The sequence below is a fragment of the Chanos chanos genome, chromosome 2, assembly GCF_902362185.1.
Source record: "Chanos chanos chromosome 2, fChaCha1.1, whole genome shotgun sequence".
Lineage (NCBI taxonomy): Eukaryota > Metazoa > Chordata > Actinopteri > Gonorynchiformes > Chanidae > Chanos > Chanos chanos.
Genome location: NC_044496.1, coordinates 23,869,359 through 23,895,098, shown reverse-complemented (window position 1 = coordinate 23,895,098; position 25,740 = coordinate 23,869,359). Strand labels below are relative to the sequence as shown.

The 25,740-nt window shown below is 40.6% G+C and overlaps 1 protein-coding gene across 2 annotated transcripts in view; it reads left to right on the top strand.

Moving 5' to 3' along the window:
* mob2b (MOB kinase activator 2b) overlaps positions 1 to 25,740 on the top strand; it is a 28,219-nt gene that overhangs the window by 898 nt on the left and 1,581 nt on the right. Inside the window, exons 1-3 of one of the 2 annotated variants that reach the window (XM_030766422.1) lie at positions 17,976 to 18,116; positions 23,241 to 23,401; positions 24,395 to 24,488. In XM_030766422.1, coding sequence (XP_030622282.1) covers positions 18,007 to 18,116; positions 23,241 to 23,401; positions 24,395 to 24,488 — 365 coding nt within the window. In that variant the 5' untranslated portion in view covers positions 17,976 to 18,006. Of the gene's footprint in view, positions 1 to 17,975; positions 18,117 to 23,240; positions 23,402 to 24,394; positions 24,489 to 25,740 lie in introns of those variants that run through there. The other variant, XM_030766423.1, reaches the window with a different exon arrangement.

The following is a 25,740-nucleotide window of genomic DNA, read 5'->3' as shown; positions in this document are numbered from 1 at the left end:
TTTGTTCATAAGTGTTGTCTCAGAGACTATCCCGGTATTGTATGTTTGAATTTACTTCTTGATAAAGCAAGGTTAAACTTAATTCAAAGTTTTTAATCGTTCAGTTCGCCGCTATCTCAGGAGGAAGATCAAGCTGTCATCGGCCAAAATGATGATGTCTCTCTCCTGCACACAAAAGACTGTATTTTACAGCCTGCCCACAGTCTGACATACTGATCTCCTATTTCACGTGTTACTGAGAAGGAAACCCTTTGATTTTGCTTCTCAGTAAATTCTTGAAATCTGATAGTGTCATAGCCATGCCCTGGTGAGAAGTCTGACAGTGAGGTGTAGTCTGACCTCTTTGATGAACGTCCTTGGTCGAGTAAGGATTCTTTTTGTTTCTTTCAGCTCTTAGGATGATTCCTGATATCACCCCAAGATTTTTTTTTCTGCAAGTTAGACTGAAATTGTTGTCATATCCTGATTTCCCCAATGTAAGGTGATAATGCCCAAAAATCAGATCACTTATTCACTGTTATATTGGCAACAAGACAGCTCATACTTCATTTTCAGTTATGAGTGTGTGTGTGTGTGTGTGTGTGTGTGTGTGTGTGTGTAAAAAGAAAATCAGAGATTTACACCCAGAGAACTTATCGGTGTATTGGTGTATATATCTCATTTCAGTTGATTCATCTGTTTTTTCTTTATCATTTTATGATGCTCCAACAGCAAATTGTAACGTACGCTTCTGTGAGTGGAATTGGCAACCTAAGGCTATGGAACATCTAGACAAGCTGTGTGTAAAATTCTGCTCACTTATGCTTTGCAATTCATCATCTGAGATCATTGCAAAAGAGCAAAACTGCATTGAAAGGCAGCTGGAATGCAAACCAGCGACAGAGTGAACCATCTTTGCATTCTTTGCTTCCTTACATATTATTCTCAGACAGAAGGTATGTGGCAACATGAGGTAGGCTATTTTTTTCATGTCAAGTGGTGTTCTGGAAATGTATATGCTTTTGTACGTGTCACATTGTGTCACTCTGATTATAGGAGATGAGAGAAATCTCTGTATTAAAGTCTAATTAGAGTTAAGTCAGATAACTCCTTTTTTTGGTTCAATCTGTATTCTCACCACTCATGAAAACCAAGATGGAATCTCTTCCATTCTTAAAAGGAGGCTATGAGGTGAAGAGCCCAGGGTGCTCCTCCTCTGTCTTCTAGTGTCCTTGATCAACCTTTCTGGGACTTCTAATTAAACCTCTGCCACTGATTTGTTCAGCATAAATAAACACTGAATTGCCAAAATGCTTTTCCTGGCCTGCTCTCTTTACCTTAGCCTGAGTATAAACTTCTGCAGAATCAGAATGCATTCTATGCCCAAATATGTCTCCTGTGCTGGAGTGGTTTGGAGAGGAGAGGATAGCCTGGTGTCTATTTCTGACTCCCCTTGCAGATTTGATCAGCAGCAACCTTTCCCAGCTTTACTGTCCGCTTACCTCTGACACACTGAAGTCACAGAGGGGAGCAACTTTTGGGAAAGTCAGAACCGATACTGCAGTCCTGGTGTGTGGGTGGAACAGGGCTATTTAGGTCGTGAATTCCCATGTCTTTTACAGTTTAATTAAGAACAAATTGTAATCGCAAGATACTGTCTACTCAGTTCCAGCTGTGTTTGTGATTGTAGCTAAGTAATTAGGCCGGCCACTTTTTTTTTGTTCTGCAACCCATAAATGGCAGGTCATTTTACAGTGATGTAGCTGCAGTGCAAGGACTTAACTATCACATTGATTTAGCCATTTACTTAACTATTATTGATACTTTAAATGGCACTGCTGAAGGGCAACTGAAAAAATGAGGAAAAAACCCTAATTATTAGTGGGCTATATCTAGTCCTTATGGCTGGCTGCATTATCATAACTAGCCAACGTGACAGCGGAACAAGTTTGGACTATTCCAGAATGAACTGATAGGTTGATCAGATCTGTTTATATTGATTTATACGTGTTTATCATTAAATCCTTATCACATTGGCTTGGTCGCCTTAAAACATTTAGCCTAACGAGCACAGTAAACATAGCTCTGTGGTTCTGGAATATTCCTTTCCCAAAAAGGCAGCAGTGCAGGCTTGAATAATAGTTGAATAATTAGTCAGAGCCCGTGTTTGGCGCGGTTGAGAGGGGCGCCGGGCAGTGGGGAGAAGCTGTGTGATGTGTGCTCATGCGAAGAGCCCGTGCCGCTAGCTTGACCTCGCTGCATTTCTGCGTCTTTATGAAGCTACAACATGACAGCTCTCAGGAGGAACTGGGAAACTGAAATGCTGTGGAGTGTCCAAGTGGAACACTGTAGTGAGCACAGGGCAAGAGGTTTCACAGCCGCAAAAGCAAAAAGACTGGATTACAGTCCACTGCAGCAAACCCAGGGTATAGACCCAATCTCAGATGTCTTGCTGTTGCTCACTAATATCGTTTTCCTCACCAAAAATCACAACCGAGAAAGAAACAATGGAGGTATTAATAGTCTTTGCGGTCATAAGTAGAGGCGGTCTTTTGTGCTGTATCGAAAAAGACGCTGGCTCATGAATACTTAATAAGCATGGAAAGAACATGAGTCAGCAACCCAAGATTCAGAGCTTATCTTTAAGACAGAAGCACCCAGGTCATTTATCATCTTTGCTGCTGCTGTCCTCTTTGTTTTTCACTTCACTAAAACAGCTGTCTAATCTCAGACATTATAATATATAAGAAAATAGCAGTGGACTGGAGTATTCCTACCCGGGTGGTGATGAAGCACATGTTTTATTCACGGTTTACATACTGATATTATGCTCATTTGCCATAGACGTGTGATTTTGCGTGTGTTTTGTTCTTCTTCTTCTTCAATTTTTATTTTTTATTTATTTTTTTAGACCTTTTTCATGTTTAGGACCCTAGGCACTGACAGATATTATTTAGAGAGGCATGCCAGCCAAAGGAGAGACCTTAAAAAAATCTTAAAAAATATGTACAGGCCATCAGGATTGTAGTGTTGTGTAACTGGGCCAATAGTCAAATAATTTCAGCTAGTTGTGTTCATTGAGCCATGGTATCTGGACAGCTGGTTTAGAGAGTACATCTATAATTAGAGTACATTGGTTAGAGGTCAGACGTCTTTGGCTTTGGGTGCTGCTTATTACTGAAAAGATCAACACTGCCCTTGTAATGATGCCAGCAAGCATGAGTATGCATTGAATTCAGCCCGGGTTTGTTCAGGAGCTCCAGTGCAGGTCTGGCGCCTATGATCAGGAAATATCTATCAGAAGTACGCAGACAAGCTAGTCTAAAAGTGCCATGTGCCCCGAAGGCACAGAGGATTAACCTTTTTTTTTTTTTCTAGTCGGCTTCGCAGTCTTTCATTTCATCCCTGAGATAATGAAAAAGGAGGGAATGATTGGCACATTGTCACTTCACATAGTCCTGAAGGTGTGGTTAAGTTTGGGGTTTTGAAGAGTTAGGAAATGAAAAGTAAAAATAATATTCATGTATTGGCCTGTTTTTACTTCTGTAGACATGTATAGACAGTATACATGACTCTCATTCTTTGGTTACTGTGGACTGACTCAAATGTGAGAGTAATACTGGTAGGTAATTAGTATTGAATATGCCAACATAATTTAATATGTGATTTTAACAAATCTACTGAGAGGAAGTTCTCAAATGGTATTTCTCATACTGTAAAAAAAAAAAAAAAACACTTAACAATTCTCTTGCTCTCTGAGGGAAGATTAGTTTACAAATGGCTGCTGTCATGTTTCCTAAAATGTTGGATGTGGTGGATGTAGTTTGCTGTAGTGTGTCCTAAAGTTAACCCCTTTTGTGCTACATGTATGGATTGGCTTCTCAACTTGCATCGCTGTTTAATGCAGGTCTGAAAATTGAGACGACCAGTTTAGGACTCATAAGCTTCATAAAATTTATCATCTGCCATATTTTAGTGTAGCTATGAGATTAATTCTAACAAAAGTGTTGGCTTTTTCAAATTGGAAACAGAGATGACCTAGTTATGGCCACTGTAATACCTAATGACCTGTTTGTTTTTAGCCATGGATGCAGATGTCGTGTTTACCTGTCCTTTGCTGCAATGTAACATCAGACAGAACAGGTCTGGTCACATTCCTTATGAACCCATCCCAGTCTGTATGTTTTAACTATACCTTAAAAACACAGCTCGTTCTTTTAAATATTCACCCACCATTCACAAGACCACATCGTTTTTGGGTGTGGCAGGTGTAGAGAATACAAAGTATACTCCATGTTGTTTTTGGAGAGGTTTTTTTTTTTTTTGGTCACAGATAGTTTTGTTGTCCAACACAGCTGAATCTTAAACCTCACGCCCAGTTCCTGAAAAAATGTAAAAAAAAAACAAAATACAACACCCCCCCCCCCCAACTCTCTCTCTATCCCTAACTTGGAGCCCAATATCATGGGAATAATAAGTGATTGTTGTGGCAGGCCAGTGTAGGCTGAACTCTGACTATAACACGCTGTCTCATCTCTCTCACGCGATGATGATACTGTTCTTGCATGGGCAGCTGCAGGGCAGGATGCTGTGAGTGAGTCAGCCTATGTCCAGAACCACCCCTAAACCCCCCCCCCCCCCCTTCCCCCCTCCCCCTCCACCCCAGAGGCCTGCGTAGGTCCCACACGTGCTTGTGTGTCTCGTCTCTGTTTCCCTGAAGCGCCTTGCTGGAAGCATGTGTCCCCTCTTCCAGTGCACAGTACCATAGTGCGTGCCAGAGATGGACCTAGGCTAAAGTTGACCTGCAGGGACATAGGCTTTTTTTTAGTTTCAACTAATCAAGCAAAACCTCATGCAAAGACAAAGGGCTGAAGGATATTTTTCTCCTTTGAATCTGTTTTGTTTTTAACTCTATTACTCTGAGATCTGATGATATCTTTTATTTAAAATGAGCCCTAGTGGATAGAATCAGACATTATCTGCAGTAGGGGATGCAGGGGAAAAGCAGAATCAATGCGAGTACATATCTTTGAACTTTAGATCTCTGAGCTGTGTGGCCAGTTGATGGATGAAGGGATGGAAGGAGACAAAGAAGTGCAGGGATTGGAAGTGTTGAGTAACTCTGGAAGCAGTGGAGTGCTGCATTTGTCCTTGTAAGGAACAGGAATGGTGCTTTAATTGGATTAGTGGACGTTTTATCTGGCAACTCGCAGGCTTCCCCTAAATCCCACAGATCAGCGGTGAGCTGCGCTCAGTGCAGCGTTCGGTGCTGCAGCGCTGCCTGCGGAGAGCAGGCCCTGCCAGCCAGTCAACACGCTTCCACAGCCCCGCAGTATACCTCTGAGTCAAAGCTGCCACAACAACACTTAAACCACTGACCTTGGCAGCCACTGCAAATGTTCAAATGCAAAATGTTCAAATGCAGTTGTGTGCACTCACATTCACACACATATGCATGCATACATACACACACACACATTCTTACTGTTCTGCATGTATGGACCTTGCACACAGACTTGCTCTGTCCAGATCTCTCTTCAAATGAGATTATGGTGGTTCTGTCCGGGGGGTAGAGGGGACATTACTGTGTCTGACCTGCTGTTACCTCGGAGAGAAAAAGGGCAAAGGGGAAGCTTTACAAGTCGCTCTTAGACGTTTCATTTCAGATCTGCTTTTACTTTGGAAAGGTTAAGGTTTGATATAATTCCAAAGTGTTCTTGTTTATACTGAAAACACTGATACCTCTGACAGGTAATAGAGAGGGTGATGATATTATCTTAATCTTCACACATGACTGAGTCTTCCTGAAGTGACAGGATGCTTTGACATTGATCAGTCCAAAACTATTATACCACATAAACAAACCTGCAGGACTCCCTTTTAGTTTATTGTATTCGTTTCACATTATGGACTGCCAGGTAACATTGTAGTGTCAATGTGTTGAGAAATTTTTCAGCAGAAATGACGAGAAATTCAACAGAAAGCATTCTAGTGCTTTCCACTGCACTTGACGTGAAACCTGAGTGGTACTATATTTTTAGTTGGAGTCTCCCTTTATTATAAATTTGATATGGCTTCTAAGATTCACCTGAGGCATCTTGTTCAGCTTGGTTCATTTAAATGAATACAAGTTAGTTAATTATGTAAAGCTGCAGATTATGTTGATTTTCTAACTAGCATTGTGTATAGTGCTAAGGGTGTCACGGTGTGGTAATGGTTGAAATCCGATCAGTGAAATATCAGTTAAAAAGATGCAGTGACCCAGATAATAATGTGACAGGGTAACTTGCTGTATGGTAACTGCGGAATTGTGAAGTCCGAGACGCTCCTACCTGCCTTAAATATGATGCTTTTAACATTGGCCTAGGGCCAAAATGATAGAAAATTTCTTCAGTTGATGTTTTCAAAAAATGTTTTTTACAATCATGTCAAGCACTGTGTTGTGATTGTTTGTAAAGTCATTAGTTGTTAAAGTTAGCTAACGTGCCATGGTTCCTTAATGCATCTAAATAGCAAATTGGTTTCAGGATGGAAAAACTTAAAGGATGTCATTTTTAAACGCATGTCTAAGATTGATACACCCACACAGTCTGCATGTTTGTGACTGTGCCCTTGAGCAAGGCACTTTACCCCCAACTGCCCCCTGTGCTGCAGGCTGCCCACTACTCCTGGTGTGTGTGTGTGTGTGTGTGTGTGTGTGTGCGTGCGCTCACTGCTCATGGATGGAGTAAAGGCAGAAGATTAAATTCACCATGGCGATCAATATGGCGGCGCGCCCCTGAGTGCAGCAGCTAGTTCAGGTCCATGGTCCATGATGGCGCCGCCCGTAAAGTGCAGCAGCCACTTACCATGGTCCTGAGGACACGCAGTTTCATCTCACTGAGTACTGTGAATATGGCTGGGATGACGATAAAGAGAATTTCATTTGAACCACACCAAAGGGGATGGGGGCACATTTAAGAAAATTCGTCATCTATAAATGGCCGCAGCTTATCTGACTTTCTCTGTTTTACACACACACACACACACACACACACACACACACACACACACACACACACACACACACACACACACATATATATATATGTGTGTGTGTGTGTGTGTGTGTGTATGTATACGTATGTATGTATATATATATATATTACCGTAGGGCATCAGTGTCACTGAGAAGATTACGCAGTTAATTTTTCAAATGTTTGTACAGTTCAATGAAACAAACTTGCTCTGCTGTTGAAGAGCAAGAGGTAAACTGGGCAATATTGATATTTTTAGTGTCCCAGTGCTGTGTTTAAATAACCTGAAAAGCTTGGCAGTGTCGTCAGTGACATTCAGCATGTCAATCGTCGCCTATATCTGATTTTATCATTGGTAGCCACAACCCTAGTGGGTGTGGCCTAGATGCAACGCTCCCACGTGAGTGGTTAATGAAGATAGAGTGATATGTTGTACAGATTTATAAAAGGTGATTTTTTTTTTGCTGATGGATGTGAGGTATGTGTGGTGTCATGTCGCTGTTTGATGGAGGATAATTTCCAGTCTGTGAACTCGTGTGCTCTGTGCATCATTTGAATGTTATATAAGGGCAGACAGCTGCGGACTGCACTCTGGTTAATGCGTCTGTAATCCTGCACTGCTGTGGGTGTGGTCCTCTGCTCCCTAGGTTAGAAGCATGATGGCATCCAAGTGCTTCTAGGATTAGCAAATGGAGCAATGCCTGGTAAAATGCTCACAATCTGTAGAACACACACACACACACACACACACACACTATCCTCCTGTTTGAGCATGTGTAAAAATGGGCTTTCCATCCCTTTTCTGCCTTTACTCACTTCATGCGCAGGATTATGCACCATTGTTTTGTCTTTTCAGTTTGTTTCTTGTGTGTAGGACTGACTAGCCATGGGATGGAGATTGTGTGTTTATATGGCTTGTGAGAAAATTGAGAAAATTGAAATTGAAAATCTAGTTTTCTGTGAGTTGAGCTTGGTTAATGACAAATGCTACTCATATTTGTGAAGCTCCCCGAGTTCCCTGATTTTTTTTTTTTTTTTTTTTGTGGGTGTTGACAAACTGGCTTTGAAGATTAGGAAGAGATATTATTGCATGTCTTTTCACTGGAATGAAATTGTCTGGCGAGAAGAGAAAAGAAAAAAAGTGAAGAAAGAGGTTAATTGCCCTCTTTAGTCCCAGCTTCATTCATCAGTTTATAATAAAGTTATTTCTCTGCTAAGACAGATACTTTTTTTTTTCCAAAAGCACCCCATCATTTTCAGCTGCATGTCACCTTCCATCAGGTCTTAGAAAATGAGATCTGTGTACGTTACAAATAGCAAATGAAAGTCTCTTGAATCTTCAAAAGCAGCAGGTGTTTTAAGACACGATACTTTGGATAAATACAAATCAAAGCAAAACTTGACATGCGACTGATGTAGGCAGATGTCTCTTGACGTAGGCGACTTGTTTTCCACTTCAGTGGGGCTCTGTGAGTTTGATGTTTTAATTGAGCAGTTACACTGCTTTGATTGAGCAGTGCTGATTGTGCAGCCTGTCAAGCTGTGTGGAGTTTCTGTGGACTGTCACACACCGTGTTGACCAAACTGATCAGAAGCTGATCAGCTTTCTCCTCCTGTCCCATTAAAACATGAGCTGACCAGTGACCGTGAAATTGAACCTGTAGCTGACATGAGTGAGGATCAGGGGCCTATATATCCAGGAGGGCCCCTTTCCAATCCCCTAACCCCATCTACACACACACACACACACACACACACACACACACACACACACACACACACACACATTCACATTCACTAAAACACTCACAGGCAGTTTGTAATGTCAGATATAATGAGGCTGTAGCTCACCCCACTGGCTGTTTACTTGCAGTTACCAAATGTTTGCTGTAAATTTTCTCTCACAAGAAAATAGCACAGACATCTTGTCTGTGCTAGAGAAACTGGGGGACTGTACCACCAGATGGTGCTAGGACACAGAATGTGGAAACTTGCACTTGCACACTGTTGACTTTTAAGATGATGCTATGAACTTTGCTGCAGATTCACTGTGTTCCCTCACTATAAGGTTTATGCCTAAACATTCTGCATGTTTATGCTTTTGTTTGGCTTCGTATTTTATGCTCTTTTATATGCCTGATAGAATGGTCAACTTATTCACATTTTGCCACAAACCTCTTGTGTTTCTTCATGCGTGTAACAGAAAGATGAAAGATTCTCTCAATAACTAGAGCATATACTACAGTCAGTAACTAGAAAAATACTGTATTTCCTTATTGGGTTCACCTTGGTTTCACTTCCTCCTTTGTGTTCCTTACTGTGTGACCAATTGATGCCTAAACACTTCAGTCCTTCAAGAAGTGAACTAGGTTTCAAACACTGAAAACAGCTTCTCATGTCGAAACAATTTTTAACCAAATTCAGTGTCATGTGAGTCGGACACTTTCCCTCTGTGCATTGTTTCCTTTAAGGACCCTTCATAAACAGATTAAGGACTGGCTCATATTGCTTTTGTAATAGAATATTCCCTCAGTTGTCATACAACAAATTTCTCCCAGTTCGTTTTTGTCTCCATTATCGATTTTGCTCTTTTCGTCTTACGACCAATCTGTCCTGGGTTTCTCTGAGTAACGCTGGCACTGACAAAAACAGGGAGTGGATGCTTTTGACTCCGTTGATTACAGTGACTGGAGTCAGGAAGTGGGTGAGACGGGCAGGAAAGAGTGGGATGAGGGGCGTACTGGGGTGTTTTGTCTCTGCGGCATTGTGGGTATACTGGAGTCTTGAGGCAGAGCAGGGCATATTTTTATTACAGGAGATGGATAGTGATAAAAGATGCGTTTCTTGAACGTGCCCATTTCCACATCCAGAAAGATCTGAATGTAATGTTGCTCTTGAGAGAGTTCACTGTTATGTTTTTGCCCAAAATGACGCACAAACTCATTCCGTCAGTGAGGCTTTAAATATACTGAGGGGGAACTTTCCTAACCTTGGAGTGTTCTTTCTGAACTTGTTTTTCCCTTTGGATTCAGATTAGGCGGCATTGGTGGAGCATCCACTCGTATAACTTTAATTAGGGCTAATGCCAGGAGCCTTCCTGTATCTATTGCAATGCTTTCTGGGATCTCTTTCCATGAGAACTGGCCTTGCATGTTCTGTGAATCTCAGAGTTAAAACTAAGACATGCCATGATTTTTAAAACGTAGTTGATGAATTTATGCTCTCAGTTGCACCAAGAGCTTTGGGTTCTTTTTATTTAGAACCAGTTACTAGGAACCACTGTCAAAAGTTTTTTTTTTCATAACAAAAGGCATGCTGTTGGCCAACATTGTCTTTTTTTTTTTTTCAATTTTTTTTGTTTTTTTTGGTTTTTTTTTTTTACCAACAAACAAGATTGCTGGCACACTCATAATAGGATAAGTAAAAGTGTATCTACAGCATTCCAGCAGACTAGACACTGCAGTGGAAACTACCATAGTTCTAGTCTTAAGCAGTGATTTGACAAAGACCATGTTCAAAGCCAAAAATCAATCTTGGTTGAAACTCAGATAAGCCTTTATGTGCCTTGTAACACTGTTTTTGTAGTAAAACAAGTAATCACTCATGTATAGCTTAGTTATGCAAAGCATTTTGCAGCTGCAGAAGGAGTCCCTTCAGGACACCTTTTGTCCCCCACCCCCCCAACACACACACACACACACACACACACACAAAGTTATGTTAAATTAACAGCGCAACTTAAATTCCTTCTGCAGATTTCTTCTTCCCAGAGTCTTTATTCTTCAACTGAAGTTAAAAAAAAATTAAGTTAAAGATGAATATGTCGGCCCCAGAGGTGGCGGCTCACCCTACGAGAGATAAAGAGTATTGGTCTTTCGTCTGGCTTAGTGCTTAGACAAATTGAGCACAAAGGCTCATTCGTCATAACTAACTCCACCAGCCTGTAAATAGAGGCCAGCAACCACGTTTAACAGCCTGTCAGGAGAGAAGTGGTGCACTGACCCCAGCAGTTATACCATCCGCAGGGCACCGCAGGTCTTGTTTCTTTTTATTCCCTGCTGCCCCTTTTAATCCCACCTGTCAAAGCTATAGTTAATGGTTTAAACCAGCGGTCTGACTGGAAATCTCAGGAATGTTGTATACACAAACACACACACACAAAGTTTATAAAGGGTAGTCTACACTTTGACTGGACGGAAAAGTGTGCTTTGTTGCACAGTCAAATTTCTCTGTGCTCTCCCTGAGCGGACAAGCTGTTAACACGACTCTATTTTTAGTATCTGTGTCATGGTAATTTGAGATGAATCTGCAAACAAACTGCTGCAGCGCTCTGGAGAAGGAAAGAAGCACAGAGTCAACCCTTTTTATTTTTGTGTCCAACCATTTCTCTCCTATGTACTGTCTACAAGTTTGTTTTAACTGTGATAGATCATGACAACTTGAGACTTTCTTAAAATTGAAATTTCCTTAAATGTCTTCAGATGTTACTCCAGAAGCTACATGCAGAACCAAGTTGTTAATGGAATATTTTTCATATGGTCTGTGCCTCTGTTAGTGTGGAGATGAACGCATAGAGCCGTATTGTTCTGTCAAACACTGGCCTGCTTTCCTTTATGTGTAGTCAGGGAGTCTGGAGCTCCTCCCTTGTCTGGCAGCCTCTTCAGTCTGGTGGTGTTTGAGTGATGAGGCTAAAATCTGCAGTGTGTAGTTTTATACCCACGTCTATTGGGTGGAGCTGTCTGAAAATCCACACCTCTGACCCAAAGACTCTTTTTTTTTTTTTTGCTTCTGTAAAGTCATAACAAGTAGTGCGAACGATGCGTTTTATTTAGTTTTACACATCCATTAATCACTGAGTTCCAGTGCCACAACGCACATCTTTCAGTTAGCTGTTTGTATTGTACATAAGTAAGTATTGAATAAAATGAATCAGTCAGTAGATAAACACAATCTTTTGGATGTCCCAGGCAGGACAGTGAAGGGTTAATTAATGGTCATATCTATTCTTAGCCTGAAATCTGTCTGGATACACAGGGTTGGCAGATCTGCAGCTAGGGTTACAGAGGATTTGACTTTGAGGGTAGCAAGTGTAATGAACGTCATAGAGAAAAACCGGCATAGTAGGCTGATTTGAGTTGCATTCATTGAAACAGTTAGGAGAGAAAAGGCAACTACTGGCTAAAATAAATCAATAGTGTTCAGTGTTATATTTTTAAGATCCTAGAGACATACGCTAAACATTTGTATTACCAGTGAGATATTGCAGTATTTTGATTTATTTGTTAAAAAGGATTGTTTTGTACTGTTGACTGAGTTGTGTGTTTGAATACATTTTTGACTGAAGTCAGTTAAAGGTGGCGACGGGAGGCCATCCATCTCATGGGACATAAGCAGACCAGTTTACGTGAGAACTTAAGGCTGGAAATGATGGAGACGCTGTAGGAACTACACATTTCTCGAAACCAAACAAAACAAAAAAACCAAACAAACAAACAAAAGGATTTCCATCGGCTTGTTGTCTTTGTGTCAAGGTAGACAGACTTTACTAATTCTGGATTACTTTAAGGAGTTCCTTTCCTCGGGAATGAGGCTGAAGAGAAACGGTTCCTATACACTAAATAGGTAAGCTGACTGTAGTGTATGGTGAATCAGTAAGTGTTACAGATTTACAGAACTCCTACATACTGAGGAAATCAGCTAGTCAAAGTGTCTTGCTTTTCACTTCACTGTTTTTCTGGTTTTTTGTAGAGCTTTCATTAACATTATTCACTAAAGGTGAGGACTGTTGCCTGATGCTCAGACAAACAAAGGGCCATGCCTGCTGTTGACTGGTTGTTTGGAATTACTCTTTTCTCTTCTCCTTGGCTACTTAATTTCACCTGAGTTTTAGTCGCTTTTTGCATCCAGCATTGGCCCTGCGTGTTCCGTATCACTGAGCAGGTTCACACAAATGTGTCCAACGTCAAAATGCATAGCATGCTACACAGGTGGTATTCAAACACAATGATACATATAAAGATGACCGGGGCTGTGGATAGCATGACACATATCAGGTGAACGAAACCAGTCATAATCGTGAATACACATTCACACTGTTAATGTTCTGTATTCTGTGCATAAGTCTGTTTCCTTTCCTTATTTTTACTCAGTCTATATATGTCAGTCATTTTCTCTCACAACATGAAAATCTGTTGAGTGGCAAGGACAACTCATGAGGAAGTAACATGAAAAATCTTCTGCTGTTTTCCTCTCAGTTTTGTGCTTTGTTCTTTTCCTAAATCTCTAAGTCACGGATTTTAATTTTGGGTGTCTAATGTAACCAAGGCACATGGACTGCTGTTTTTTTTTTTCTTTTTAATTTATTTTAGAACTTTTTTGAAGCCTAAGTAATGTAATTGCCGTCCCTCTGTCTGAGACAGCTAGGCATCTGTTCTCAGGGCAAGATACCATATCAGCAGTGCCAATTTTGGAAAGAAAGAACCTTATCTCGATAAGGGAGAACAAGCTCCATGTCTGGCCCTCTAATTCAGGTGTCATTCCAAAGAGAAAGATCTAGTCCCGGCAATCATCAGCATCTGAGAAAACCACCCTTCGAATTGTCAACTCAAAATATCTGAACAGAATGAATGTTGACACATCAGATTTTATCATACCTTATGGAATTTTTGCACAATATGTCAACCATTTACAGGTTGTATATGCGATACATTTACATGCTTCACATACTGTGCTGGACTGCCGTGTAGATTCCATCAGTTGACTGCAGACATGTGTCTTTGTCTCAGGACTTACACTAGACCCCTGTGCTTTTATTCTGAAACACGTTAGGTCAGTTCTGCACAGGGTCTCTAATTAACAAAAATATTAGAGGAAGGTTGACTGGCGGTTTCACAGTGAGCAGGGGCCTCTTTATCGAGAAGGTCCATAAACACAGGAAAAGTGTTTGTGTATATGAAAGCGGTAGGGAAAGGAAACAGGTCTTAGGAGCCAACACAATGCAGAGGAGGACTCTTGGCATTTTTCTGAAGGAACAGGAAATGGTGAAAGTCCCTTTTTTTCAATGACTAAAGTTTAACCCATAGCAGTCCAACCTGAACTCCCCACAACACCACAGGGGTCAAGTGTTATGTAACACACAGGAGATTGTCTTGTAACCTTTCAAAGGTGTCGATATGTTTATATGATGCAGCAGAGATGAATGGTTTCCGGAAGAGTGCCCTGAGAACCGTTAGAACAGTAATGGCTTTGCTAATCTGTACCATGAATGTCCTCACAAACAAAACCATATCCTTTTGGTACCTGAAAATTCGTACAGAGACCATCAGTCTAAATTCGGTGGTCAGTTCAAATCTTCAGATTAGCTCAGGTAAGCTCTCAGCTGAAACAGTTTTTTGACATCTTTAATCACAATGTGTTAAACGCCTGTGTAATATTTTGATGCTCAAGACTGTATTAAGTTTAGAGATCAACTCAGTTTTTGAGTTTCAGGACTTCATTTAATGTAGCTGACAATCTAATTTGTTGCCAGCATTCCAGTACCCCTGAAAATGCACCCTCTGTGAAACTGAGGCTCAGTGCACTAATCTAGGAGGGGAAGGCCTCCTCAGAACCCTGTTATCAGGGACTGCAGATGGGTGATGGGCTTATCCAGAGGCCGCAGTGACAAAGTTTGCATAGCTGTGTTCAGCCCAGAGCTCTCTGGAGTTGGCATAGTGTGATGTTGATTCCTGTTGGAGTGTGGGAAAAGAACGGAGAGAGGAACTGGTCTTTCGCAGTGAAAAAAAGCTACGTGCAGCAGGTGTCAACATGGCAGAGTCGATGCATGATTGCCAGTGTGATCAGGGCGGCTACGAAACCACACGCAGCCTCCTCAGGACTCTCTTTCACAGGTACTCCACACGAGTCACTTGAAATTACTGATCGCTTTTGAATGTATTTTCGTGTAGTAAGAATCTTATTATCTGAGTACCTTTGCTTTTGTAACTTACATTTCTAATATTTTCTGCAAGAAATGGCACTAATGTAGATAGAGATAGAAAGTTCTAAAAATGGCTTTTCTTACATTTGTGCACATGATGGACTCTGATAGTAAAAGCTTACTTTAATGGACAAAATCTAATCCCAGTACAATGGAAAAATCTAGACCACTGTCATATGTGGTCCTCATGAAGCATTCTATTGCATATTGTATTATTTCGTTTTCTCTGATTTATAATCAGTCACATTGACATTTAAGGCGTTTGTTTTAATCTATGGCTGGTCAAGTAAAAATGCTGTACAAAATCCATATGTTCCAAATTCACGTGAGAAACGTGCCAACATTTTGTTTGTTCCAGACGGTTTAAAGGGTTGCATTGTAAAACACTGGGCTATTTTAGGAAAGTCTTCTGAGCCATGGTAAACATCTGGATCCCCTGTTCTGGCTTTAGGTAAATTGGATAAAACAAAGGACAAAAGAGTGTAGGATCCAGAACCTAACCTACAGTAATGGTTGTAAACCTCCGCCTCTCTTTCCTCTGTCGTCACTGCTTTCGCAGGCTCTCACTTTTTGTTTGCGTTTTACCTGGGGCAGCAGTGAATGCTGTCTCTGTTCTCCTTTGGTTTGCTCGCCTCTGGGCTTGCCTCCTACCCAAACATTGCTGGTCTTGCTCCTCTGGCCAGTCAGTGAGTCTCTCATTACTTTATTTTTATACTCCTAACTTAATGCCAAGCCTCTTTTAGAGCCTCACTTTTTCCAAACTTCTCCCACCCACTTCATTTTTTCATGGTGAACTAATTGTGGTTACGCAATGATTAGGTGAGAGGCAGCAATGGGTGGAGTGCACATCAAAAGAACATGCAAACTGCTGGCCTAAGATAATTAAAACCCCCAATTTTAGTTGGTCCAGCTGTGTCTACCCTGATGATTAGACTCCTTTTTCTGATTTGTTCCAACAGATATCGTTAGAGGACCACTTTCTGTAGAACCATGGACTCTTGTTCTGTCGAGTCAGAAAAAAAAAAAAGGCCAACCATTGCACTGTGGCTCATTGCTCAACCGTATAGACTGCTTGCATATTCTATTTTAGTGCTTCAAACCTGAGCCATTTCCCAATTTTATTTATAGACGATAGCCTTGCAGTTGTGTACGTGTCTGGAAATGCCCAAAAATAGTAATAATGGATGATTAAACAGATGCTCATGTCCAGCAGTATTTCCTCAGTTTTAGTCTGTGGGGCCCACACCACCACGTATTTTCCCTAGAACCCACATAAACACACCTGATTTGATTCATCCAATCAGCTATGTTGAATCAGGTGTTTTTGCTGCTGTCTTTGAAGAAAAAAATTGCATTGGTATGGATCACTAGGGCTGGAATGGGGAAACATCAAACCAGGGAACGTGACACTTTGTTCTCTGTACATCTGGTTCTGGAAGCTCTAAAAGGAGTGAGACCATCCTATGATGCAACAGGGTTTTGTGGAAGAACTATGACATTGGTGAATGGAATCAGATTTCCCACATCAATCTCACTGACCCCTCTTTCAGATTACCACAGACAGTTCAACCACTCACTCAGCAGTTTTCTCTTGCTCTTGCCTCTCGGTTTGGAAAGGGAGTACCGCATTACTTCAATAAATTTGCCTTGGTTTGACTTTTACAAGACGTTTAACTATTTCAGAATTTCATTTGTGACTATTAATTAGTGCTTCTGTACATCTTATTGCCTGAGTTCCTAAAGAGGTATGTCTGAACACTGAAACTGCTACATTAAATCATTTTTACGACTCTTACTCAGATCAAGACCATTTAATCATTGGGAGGACATTTTTATTTAGCAGTCTGTTTAAAATGCACAGGGTTCTAGATGTTTTCGGAATGATTATACTTCTACTAAATAAAATGTTTAAGTGTTTTGCATGGTGCTGTTAATGGTCAGATATCAAGTCACTCATTGCCACCTAACCTATTATGAATTATCCATAAGATTATCCATAAGAATGAGGTCATTACTGTATTATTGAAATATCTTGCTCACACAATAGAGAGTACAGCTATTTTTATTATCAGTAGTAGTAGTAGTAGTAGTATCAGTAGTAGTTTATCAGGTGTGTGTGTGTGTGTGTGTGTGTGTGTGTGTGTGTGCTCGTGTGCATGTGCGTGTGTGTGTGTGGAAGGGGGTCTACAGGTGTGTGGTGATGTTAGTGGAGGGGGGGATGTCACTGGTTTCTTGTGTAACGTCACTACTACACTCACTACACTTTGGTTGATGGTTGTCCTTTTGTAAATTCCTTCTGGGACAACACAATGACAGATTTTGCTCTTTTCCTTTGTAATTTGCTATGTTCAAAAAAGGGGCTCTCACAAGCCAAAATCATTATTCTAAGCACCCCTTCATGCTGTCGAGCTGATTAAAATACATTTCCTTTGGATAAGAAATTTCCGAAGTCATGTCACAGCTTGTCTAAAAACTTGTGAAGAGAACTGAAATCTGCTGTTATGTCTGATAAGGACACAGCCAAGTGCAGAAAAACCAGCAGTCTGCACAGTTAAGACCTGCTAGACAATTTCACCCAAATACTGTTACCAGGACACTTGTGAGCTCATGTTCTGTTATATAAATGTCCCAGCGTTTCCTTTACTTGAAGACGTTTACTACAGGCTATCTGCTACTTTGTCACGCATTCGTGAAATGGTCTCATATGGAGTATGATGCAGAAACATGCGTCAAAATGATTAATTAATATGAATGTTATCGGCGCTTTGAAGCTGTACGACATTTACTGTAACGTGAGGACAACGTATGGATTCGTTCCGCTGTGTTGGGAGGATGAAGTTTGGAAACATTTCTTCTTTAGTTCTTCATTTGACTCCGCCTAGTTAAGCTCTGATAGGCTGCAAGTTGAACGGGGGACGGACATGGCAAGACAACCACTACATTACATTTGTCTGAGGTGTAAATCCACAGTTTTGACAGTGCATGGTCTGGACCGACGATTTCATTCTTACAGTAACTGAGGAAAATATTATCATGGTTGGAGACCACAATACCATATCTGGAGATACGTCTCTATCTCAAAGGACAACTAAGAGTGGATTAAGTTGTAAAATTGTTCTCCAAGCGGTTGGTAAAGTTCTGAGGTAAAGCTCTTACTGAAGAACGTTTTGCTCTTTGTATTAATTTTAGAAAAAGACGTACATGGCAACGAGGAGAATAATAGGTGCTTATCGTCGATATGCCGTAGTCGAGTGGAATTTTTATATTCGAGAATACCTTTATTTATGTTTTATGTTCTTTCAGGTCAGTCCTCAATTTTGTCTTATTCTACGAGGATGTATCTGGGTAACTCCATATAGCGTTTTTATATTTATATTTTATATTTAGCTAAATAAATACAATTGAAGCATTGAAAATTCTGGCGGATCGATTTCAGTTTCTAGCTTTATTGTTGTAACCAGCTGCATGGGGTAGCCTAAACAACTTCAGCATTGCTTCCTTTCCTAAGTACAAAAAAAAGGAATTTACAGAAATACAGTTGTTAATTTCAGACAAGGTGATCAGATAGTGCTCTAAATTGCTAAGAGATGTTCGATCAGTGGTTGGTTGTGGTGGAAGGTGAGTACAGCTAAATGTAGTGCAACAATGCTGTTGTCTCCTTTTTTTAAGAAGACGTGTGCAGAACTTGCTTAAATACATGTGCAGAAACAAAATAGTCTCTTTTTTCCCCTTTACTTTTTGTTGTCATACTCGTGCTTTCCCTTCCTGTCCTTTTGAATGTCGTTACAGTGTTGGAGCATCCTGTCTGCTTCTTTTTGCCACATGTCATTATTCAAAGAAAGTGCCACTTATGTCGTCTCATGGTTTTTATAGTAACAAAAAATTAAAATGTATTTTAGAAACTATATTGCTCTTCCTCTCTTAAAATAAAAATGTGTTGTTTCACTACAAATAGTAGTCTTTTTGTATGCAGGAGAGTCCTTCAAATTCTCAGGAATGTCAGCATTCTCAGATCTGTGAAACATAATATTTTGGACAAACTATTCAAGCTGGATAGAATCACACGCATTAGCTGCTCATACATGCAGTATGCTTCGTGGTGATTGATCCCACTGTCCCTTTCCCATCTATTGGAATTGTTTCTGACAATAGTAACATATCAAATCATTTCCCACCATACACTGAAATAATGTTGATGATTTTAGCAGCAGTGGAAATATCAGTTTAGCAAGTGTCTGTGTATTCAAAAAGATATCCTGCTGCAAGTATCTGAAGTCATATGTTTCATTTATAGTTTGGAAATGACAGTCTACCCTTTTCTTTAGCTGGCTTGTCTTTCCCACAGTCTGTGGCTTTTTGGAGAAAGGACTGATTTTGAGCTTCTATACAGGGCTTTTAAACAGAGGTTTCAGAAACCTCTGGCATAGACGACAAGTCAGCCAGCTTGCATTTGGCTTCTCTGGCTGATGCTCCCTCCGCAGGATGATGTTTGCTTTAATGGGGCCTTTAAAAATGAATAAATAAGTTGGTAAACTGATCTACTCAATAAACTAATACACTAACTCTCTGCTTAACACAGTATTGAGCCAACCTTGAACCTCATTGCTTATGTGGGTTTATTTTAACATGTTTAATGATTTTTAAGAATGACCCCTTATTACTTTTTAGGCCTTTAATACTTTACAAGCCTTAGAGGCAAACCTGACAGGTTCGGGTTCAGCTGCATTCAAATTTTAGTTGCCGGTGTGCATCCGGAGGCATGCCTTTCTCACATATTTTACGCCTTGTTTAGTGGGTCAGCTTATGTGTGGGAAAATTCAGTCTCTGGGTTATTGAAATGGTTGTCATTCCGGACCAGGAGAACATCCAGGTTGCTGTACATTTGGTTTCCATAACCTTGTTCAGTGTTTGATTTCCATACAAGGTTCTGTCATCCACTGATGAAAAACAATATCTAACATCTAACACTAACTCGTGCTCTGGTTGAAGACAAGTAGTATGTACTGGTTAAGTAGGAAAACAATTACATAAAGTGCCCCTGGATACTTTTTAATGAGACAAGATGGGGTTTTATTTAGATAGCTGGAGATTATGTAAGGCTTCAATAAGACGAGGAATTCATTTTAGGTTGCTTCTTGACTTTTGAAGTTAGAAACTGCATCAGTTAAGCCAGTGGAATGTTTCTGTGCTGGCCTGGTTGCAATGTAGTTGGCATAAGATGTCGTTCAGATTAGTTGCCAAAGAACATATTCTAAGACAGAGCATTTAGTTCTTCAGAGGGTTTGAGAGAGCTACACTGAGGTGTAGTGTCCACTTGACATGCTCAGCGACAAAATCTTCAAATATTTATACTGTTGTTGAATTACTGAAGAACCTTTTCTGTCTGTGTGCCTGAGAGATAAAAAAAAAAGTCCCTCAGTACTCCTGAATACACCTGTGATCTTTATCCAGTCATGTCTCTTCTAAGCATATATAGTGACAGAGAGAGAGAGAGAGAGCCCCTCATTCACTCCTCTTTCACTCAGCAGTGTTGCAACATGTATGGTTCATTTGTTTGCAGTCTCTCAATCAGGATCAGCATACAGCAGCTTAAAAATGATAATGATTCAGTTTTCTTTGGTTTTAAAGTACTTGTGGCTGTTTCTTTCCTCTGAGAGAGAGAAAGACAGGGAGAGAGGGAGAGAGAGAGAGAGAGTAAATCATACAGCTTTTGTAATATCTTCTCACTATCCTGTAAACCAAGTATGTTCCTGAACACTTGTGTATTTTCAGGAAAAGAAAACTTTCTCATCAGCAGCAATATTCCTGGATCTCCTCCTCCCAATGATGGGCTGATAGATCATAAATGGTGTTGTATGCATCTAGATCAGTCAGTACATGTACTGTTAACATAGAAATCAAGAACATTTTCCTCTGGGGTACGTTAACCAGTAAAAGAGATGGTTATAATGATTATAATCATGCCTGGGGCTGATTAACATGGAAGACTTTCCCAATTACATGACTTGCATCACCAAAAAAGTAATTTGAACACGGAAGACTTCACCTATTCTTGTTGTGAGCTCTTGTGTCCCGGTAAACATGTTGGTTTATTAAACCAGTCACTGTGCATACTGTGTGTGTTGTAAGTGCTTGTTTTTAGATGAAAAGTAGGGGCTTTTTAATGTTTTGAAACACTTCATTTGGTCAGGGATCAAATCAAAGAAATCTCTCTTCAGTGCTATCCTCTCCTCTGTTGTTTTCTCCTATGACTTTTGAAATGTTCTCTGAGGGAAGAGTGGGGAAATGGAAAGATAGATCCTTGTATGTACGTGAAAGAGAATGCACAGGATTGAACATGCCTGAGAAAGCCCTCTCTAATCTCAGTGGAATGCAAGCAGCCTTCGTACAGTAACTTGGATGTCGGAAATGCCACAGCCAAGCGGTGGTGTCGGCAATTTTCTGGAGAGTGCTCTGCTGATTTTCAGCCCTGTTACACGTTTCTCACCGTTTCATGACCCACTCAAAGTGCCCTCATTGTACAGATGGAAGGTCAACAGAGAATGGTTCTCTGTTTCACTGGAGGCAATATAAATTAAAGTTTTACTGCAGATGAATGGCTTTGCCGATGACCTGTAAAATTTAAGCAAATCATCTGTCTGTAGAGTGCTGTTGGCCAGTGTTGATATACTCAGCTGTGTTGGTCTGCTGGAGAGAATAGGCCATAAAATCTATAATGGCATTGTCCAGCGTCAGTAGCACTAGAATGTTAGTTCTGACATGAGGGGTTTAGCTGTACAAGACCGAAGGCAAAGAGCAGAGGCCTCCCTCAGGGTATAGTGTCACAGTCCTTGGGGAATTGGTAGTAGTTTATTTTAACAAAACATACAGTGGGTGGTGGTAATTCTGGGTGGGGGCATTGTATTAAGACAAGGGTGTGGAAAAAGCGACCAAAACTGGGCTCGCTAGAACTCTTTAGCTAATGAATTTCAGAAGCTGTTCAGCACCTTTGGAACCTCATTTCCCTGTTGGCAGATAAGAGAAAAGTAAAGAGTGCAAAATAGCTGGTGGTTTTGTGCTCAACTTCCACTTATTAGGCCCTGTTTAAAATTAAGTTTAGAAAACCATAGTCTTGAACAGGATAGGTTCAGCAGTGTTTGGGCCTCCTAAGGGAAGGGATAAAAATAAAATTAAAAGCTTAAACGTAAAAAGTCTTGCTCGAACTCCAGCTTCTCGAATGGTCGTGCATCCTGCGGTTTGCTGTTTGGGACTTTTGTTGACTGATTTTCGGTGGGTTTGTGGTTGGGATTGGGATGAGCCAGAAAGGGTGGGTGATGTGTGTTTAGTGGGACTTGCCTTTGGCAGTGCACATGGTAGCAGGCACTGGAGCTCTAGTGTAACAAGGCTAGGCTCTGTGTGGAGTGGATGAGCCAGCCCTGGGCTCCACCCATGAAACAACACAGCAGCAGCTGTTTAAAGGCTATGGACTAACTGCCTGAGTGTATGTGTGCACACAGACTTCGCTTTATATAAAATCTGCACAGACATTAGTGCCCTACCTCCTGTTGGCTCTCTGCAGAGCTTTAGCCAAAAAGCAAAGAGCAGTTTTAGAAAAATGTAGCTTACTTTTCAGTGTGATAGGGGTGGATTTCTTAAGAAAGAGTGACAGATCTTATATAAACTGTAATGTACTCGACCTTCATGCCTGTACTTAGTCTTTTACTTATGCCATATTCCATGTTCCCTGCTCTTATAGTTGTGGGAAAAAAAGATGTTGACAAAGGGTTAAAAAGAAAACATGAGCTTCAGTGCACTTTTTTTTTGCCATCAGATTTTGAGTCTGAGCCTAGCAGCAGTTGGCTGTGACGTACATCATCCTCCACCTCTTCACAATTTTCCAGGGGTTCGATTGTGTGTTTTTTTTTTTTCTTTTTTTCTTTTTTTCTTTTTTAGCGATTCGATGCGACGTGAGGGAGTGGGCTAGTAACGGAACACTCGAGAGCTAAAAATAGACCTGGAAGTAAAAAGCCGCAATGTCTGTGGTCCCTGTCTGCTAATGACAGGGCAAGGTTAATCTCATAGCCCTGAAGTGGAAAAACGTCTCTCTCTCTTTCCACACTGCCTGCTGGCTGTAACTCAGTCTGCAGCATGAGGGTGACACATGTGGGCACAACATTACATAACCTTCTACCTCCTGCCTCCGCATAGCGTCACGCTTCAACGCATCTCTTTCTAATGTTTCCTGAGCTCTTTAATGACCACACTCCCTGTTCTCTCTTCCACCACAGGAAGTCTAAGACGAAGCCCAATGGAAAGAAGCCGCCTACCGAGGAGAAGAAGCACTACCTGGAGCCGGAGTACACCAAAGTGCGGCTTGTCGACTTTGACCTCAAGGAGCTGGTTGTGCTACCGCAGGAGATCGACCTGAATGAATGGCTAGCCAGCAACAGTACGCATCTATTGAATATGTTTCTGTGTTAAAAGATAGCAACACTGTACCTCCCACACACGTCTGAAATTAGCTATTGTCAACATCAAACTTGTGGGAATGTTGTCCTGGGAATGTCCTGTTTTGTCTAGGCCTCTGGAATGTTTTGAAGACATCTACTGAGTCTTTTTTTCTTTATTTTGTTCCCTAGATAAAAAAAAAAAAAAAAAAACAGCATTATTTTAGGGTTACACAATCTTTTGATAAAAAAGAGTCAAGTTGAACATTCCAGAGATCATAGCATTGTTTTCATATCCTCCGATATTATCTCTGGGATGTTCAAAAAACTGCAGCGCATGTGGAAGAACATAAAATGCATAACATATGTTTCTAACAGTGTTATTCCAGAAGATAAAAATCAAGGGTTTGCGCAAACAGTTATTAAATTAACCCAACCACCTCTGTAGTTAAGTGGAGCAAGACTCCTTTTCTCATAAAACTGTCTCTGAAGTTAGCAGCTGGGTCTGTCAGATGGGTTAAATAGAAGACCGGTAATTGTTTCAGGGTTTTCTTCGAGTTATGGCAAAATTGCTGTAGTGCATGTAATAACAAGGAATTACAATCATTTCCTGATTATGGTTACATGCAGACACTCAAAATAATTGCCTTAAACTAGTAACATTTTAAGAGAGAAGTCACGTATCCACAAAATAGTGATGTCGAGCAAGTAAATGGCCTGTAAATTGCCTTTCATTAGAACTTTAATTTTTTTAAACAGCCCAGAAAAAAAGTGTCATAAATTAAACCGTAGTATTACTGTCTTATTATAAGAGAACCCAGAGTGTTGCCTGCATCTAGAGTACAGTCTAACCCAGTTAGAGCTTGTGGGGCCTATTTGCATAAATGGCATTCAGGGGTTTTGTTTAAAGTTTTAGTTCAGGATTGGCAGCACATGTCTTTTAATGAAACCTTAGGGAGCTTCTCTAATTCTTGCTTTCTCTCTTGTCATTCTAGCCACCACTTTCTTCAATCTCATTAACCTGCAATACAGCACAATCTCAGAGTTTTGCACTGGGGACACGTGTCAGTCCATGACAGCTTGCAACACGTAAGTAGTCTTCTCTCTTCTCCATTCATTATTCAACCTGCTGTTGTCCCCACAGATGCAGAGCAGGTAACAGAACACGCCTGACTGACAGTCGACTCTCGGGGCCCTGACCTGGATCTAGAGTTGAAGGCTCTGCCCTCACTGACATTGACTAAGGAACCAAGTGTTCTTCCTTCTCTAGCAGTGATTAGCCACGGCCCAGATCAAACTCCTCTGTGTGCAACGGCTGAGGCTGTTCAATATGTCTTAGATTTTTTTTCCTCCTCCTGACTCAGCAACTTTTTGTAAAGCTCTGGATAACTGTGATGTAAGAGAGAACCTCAAAATGAAACTAAACAGCGTTTTCAAAGTGGTATAATGCATTTGTGGACATTTAATTCTGCTTTACAAAAAAGGATGTTCTGTTTATGCTTTTAGACACCATTTACTTATAAAAATAGTTATATAATAGTATCCAAAATTACTCTGAATACTTTGTGAAAAGGTTCATCTTTGATAAATGAATGTATGTGTTTGTAGGAGTCACTGGGGTCAGCGTTAAACTCTGATTACCTTGGGCTTGTTTACACTGATTGTAGGGCAGTCATTTACCATCCTGTATTGGACTGATTGAGGAGACATGATAAAGAGATGTCATTACCTCTGTAACCTCTAAAGGTGTTATGTAGGAACAACTCAGCAATTTGGCTTCATCTTTTCTTTGTTTCGTCACCCAGTGGTATCTAGTATGAGCGTTATTTTGCAAATTTATGTCAAAATAACAGTTTGTTTTTTGGGTTTTTTTTTATCCTCCTACTTCTAGGGTAGCCTAAAAGTCACTGAACTATTATAGATTCCTGAGGTCAAAGAAGAGTCTAGAATGAAGCCCCATACTGCAGCTTTGTAGGTAACCAACTGAATGACATGCAGGGGCTGCATGGTCCCTGACCCTTTGTGCTGAACGAAATGGCAAAAAAGGGCATCAACTCCTAGTTTGTTTTTTAATTTCTATATTTTAGACTATGGGCTAGAAAAAATAGGCCCAACAAGCTGGGTAGTGCAGCTGCCCTTAAATCACTTAGCATATTTTGTCATTAGGAATTAATGACCTGTGAGATACGAGGAGCCCTTGTTAAAACCTCTCCGTTTACCACTGTTGTATGTCTGTAATAACACTATCACAACCATAATAGACTATTAGCAGAATGGTGTAAGAGTGAACCGATAGGACAGAATCACAACAGCTACTTTATTGCGCTGCTGGTTGTCATTT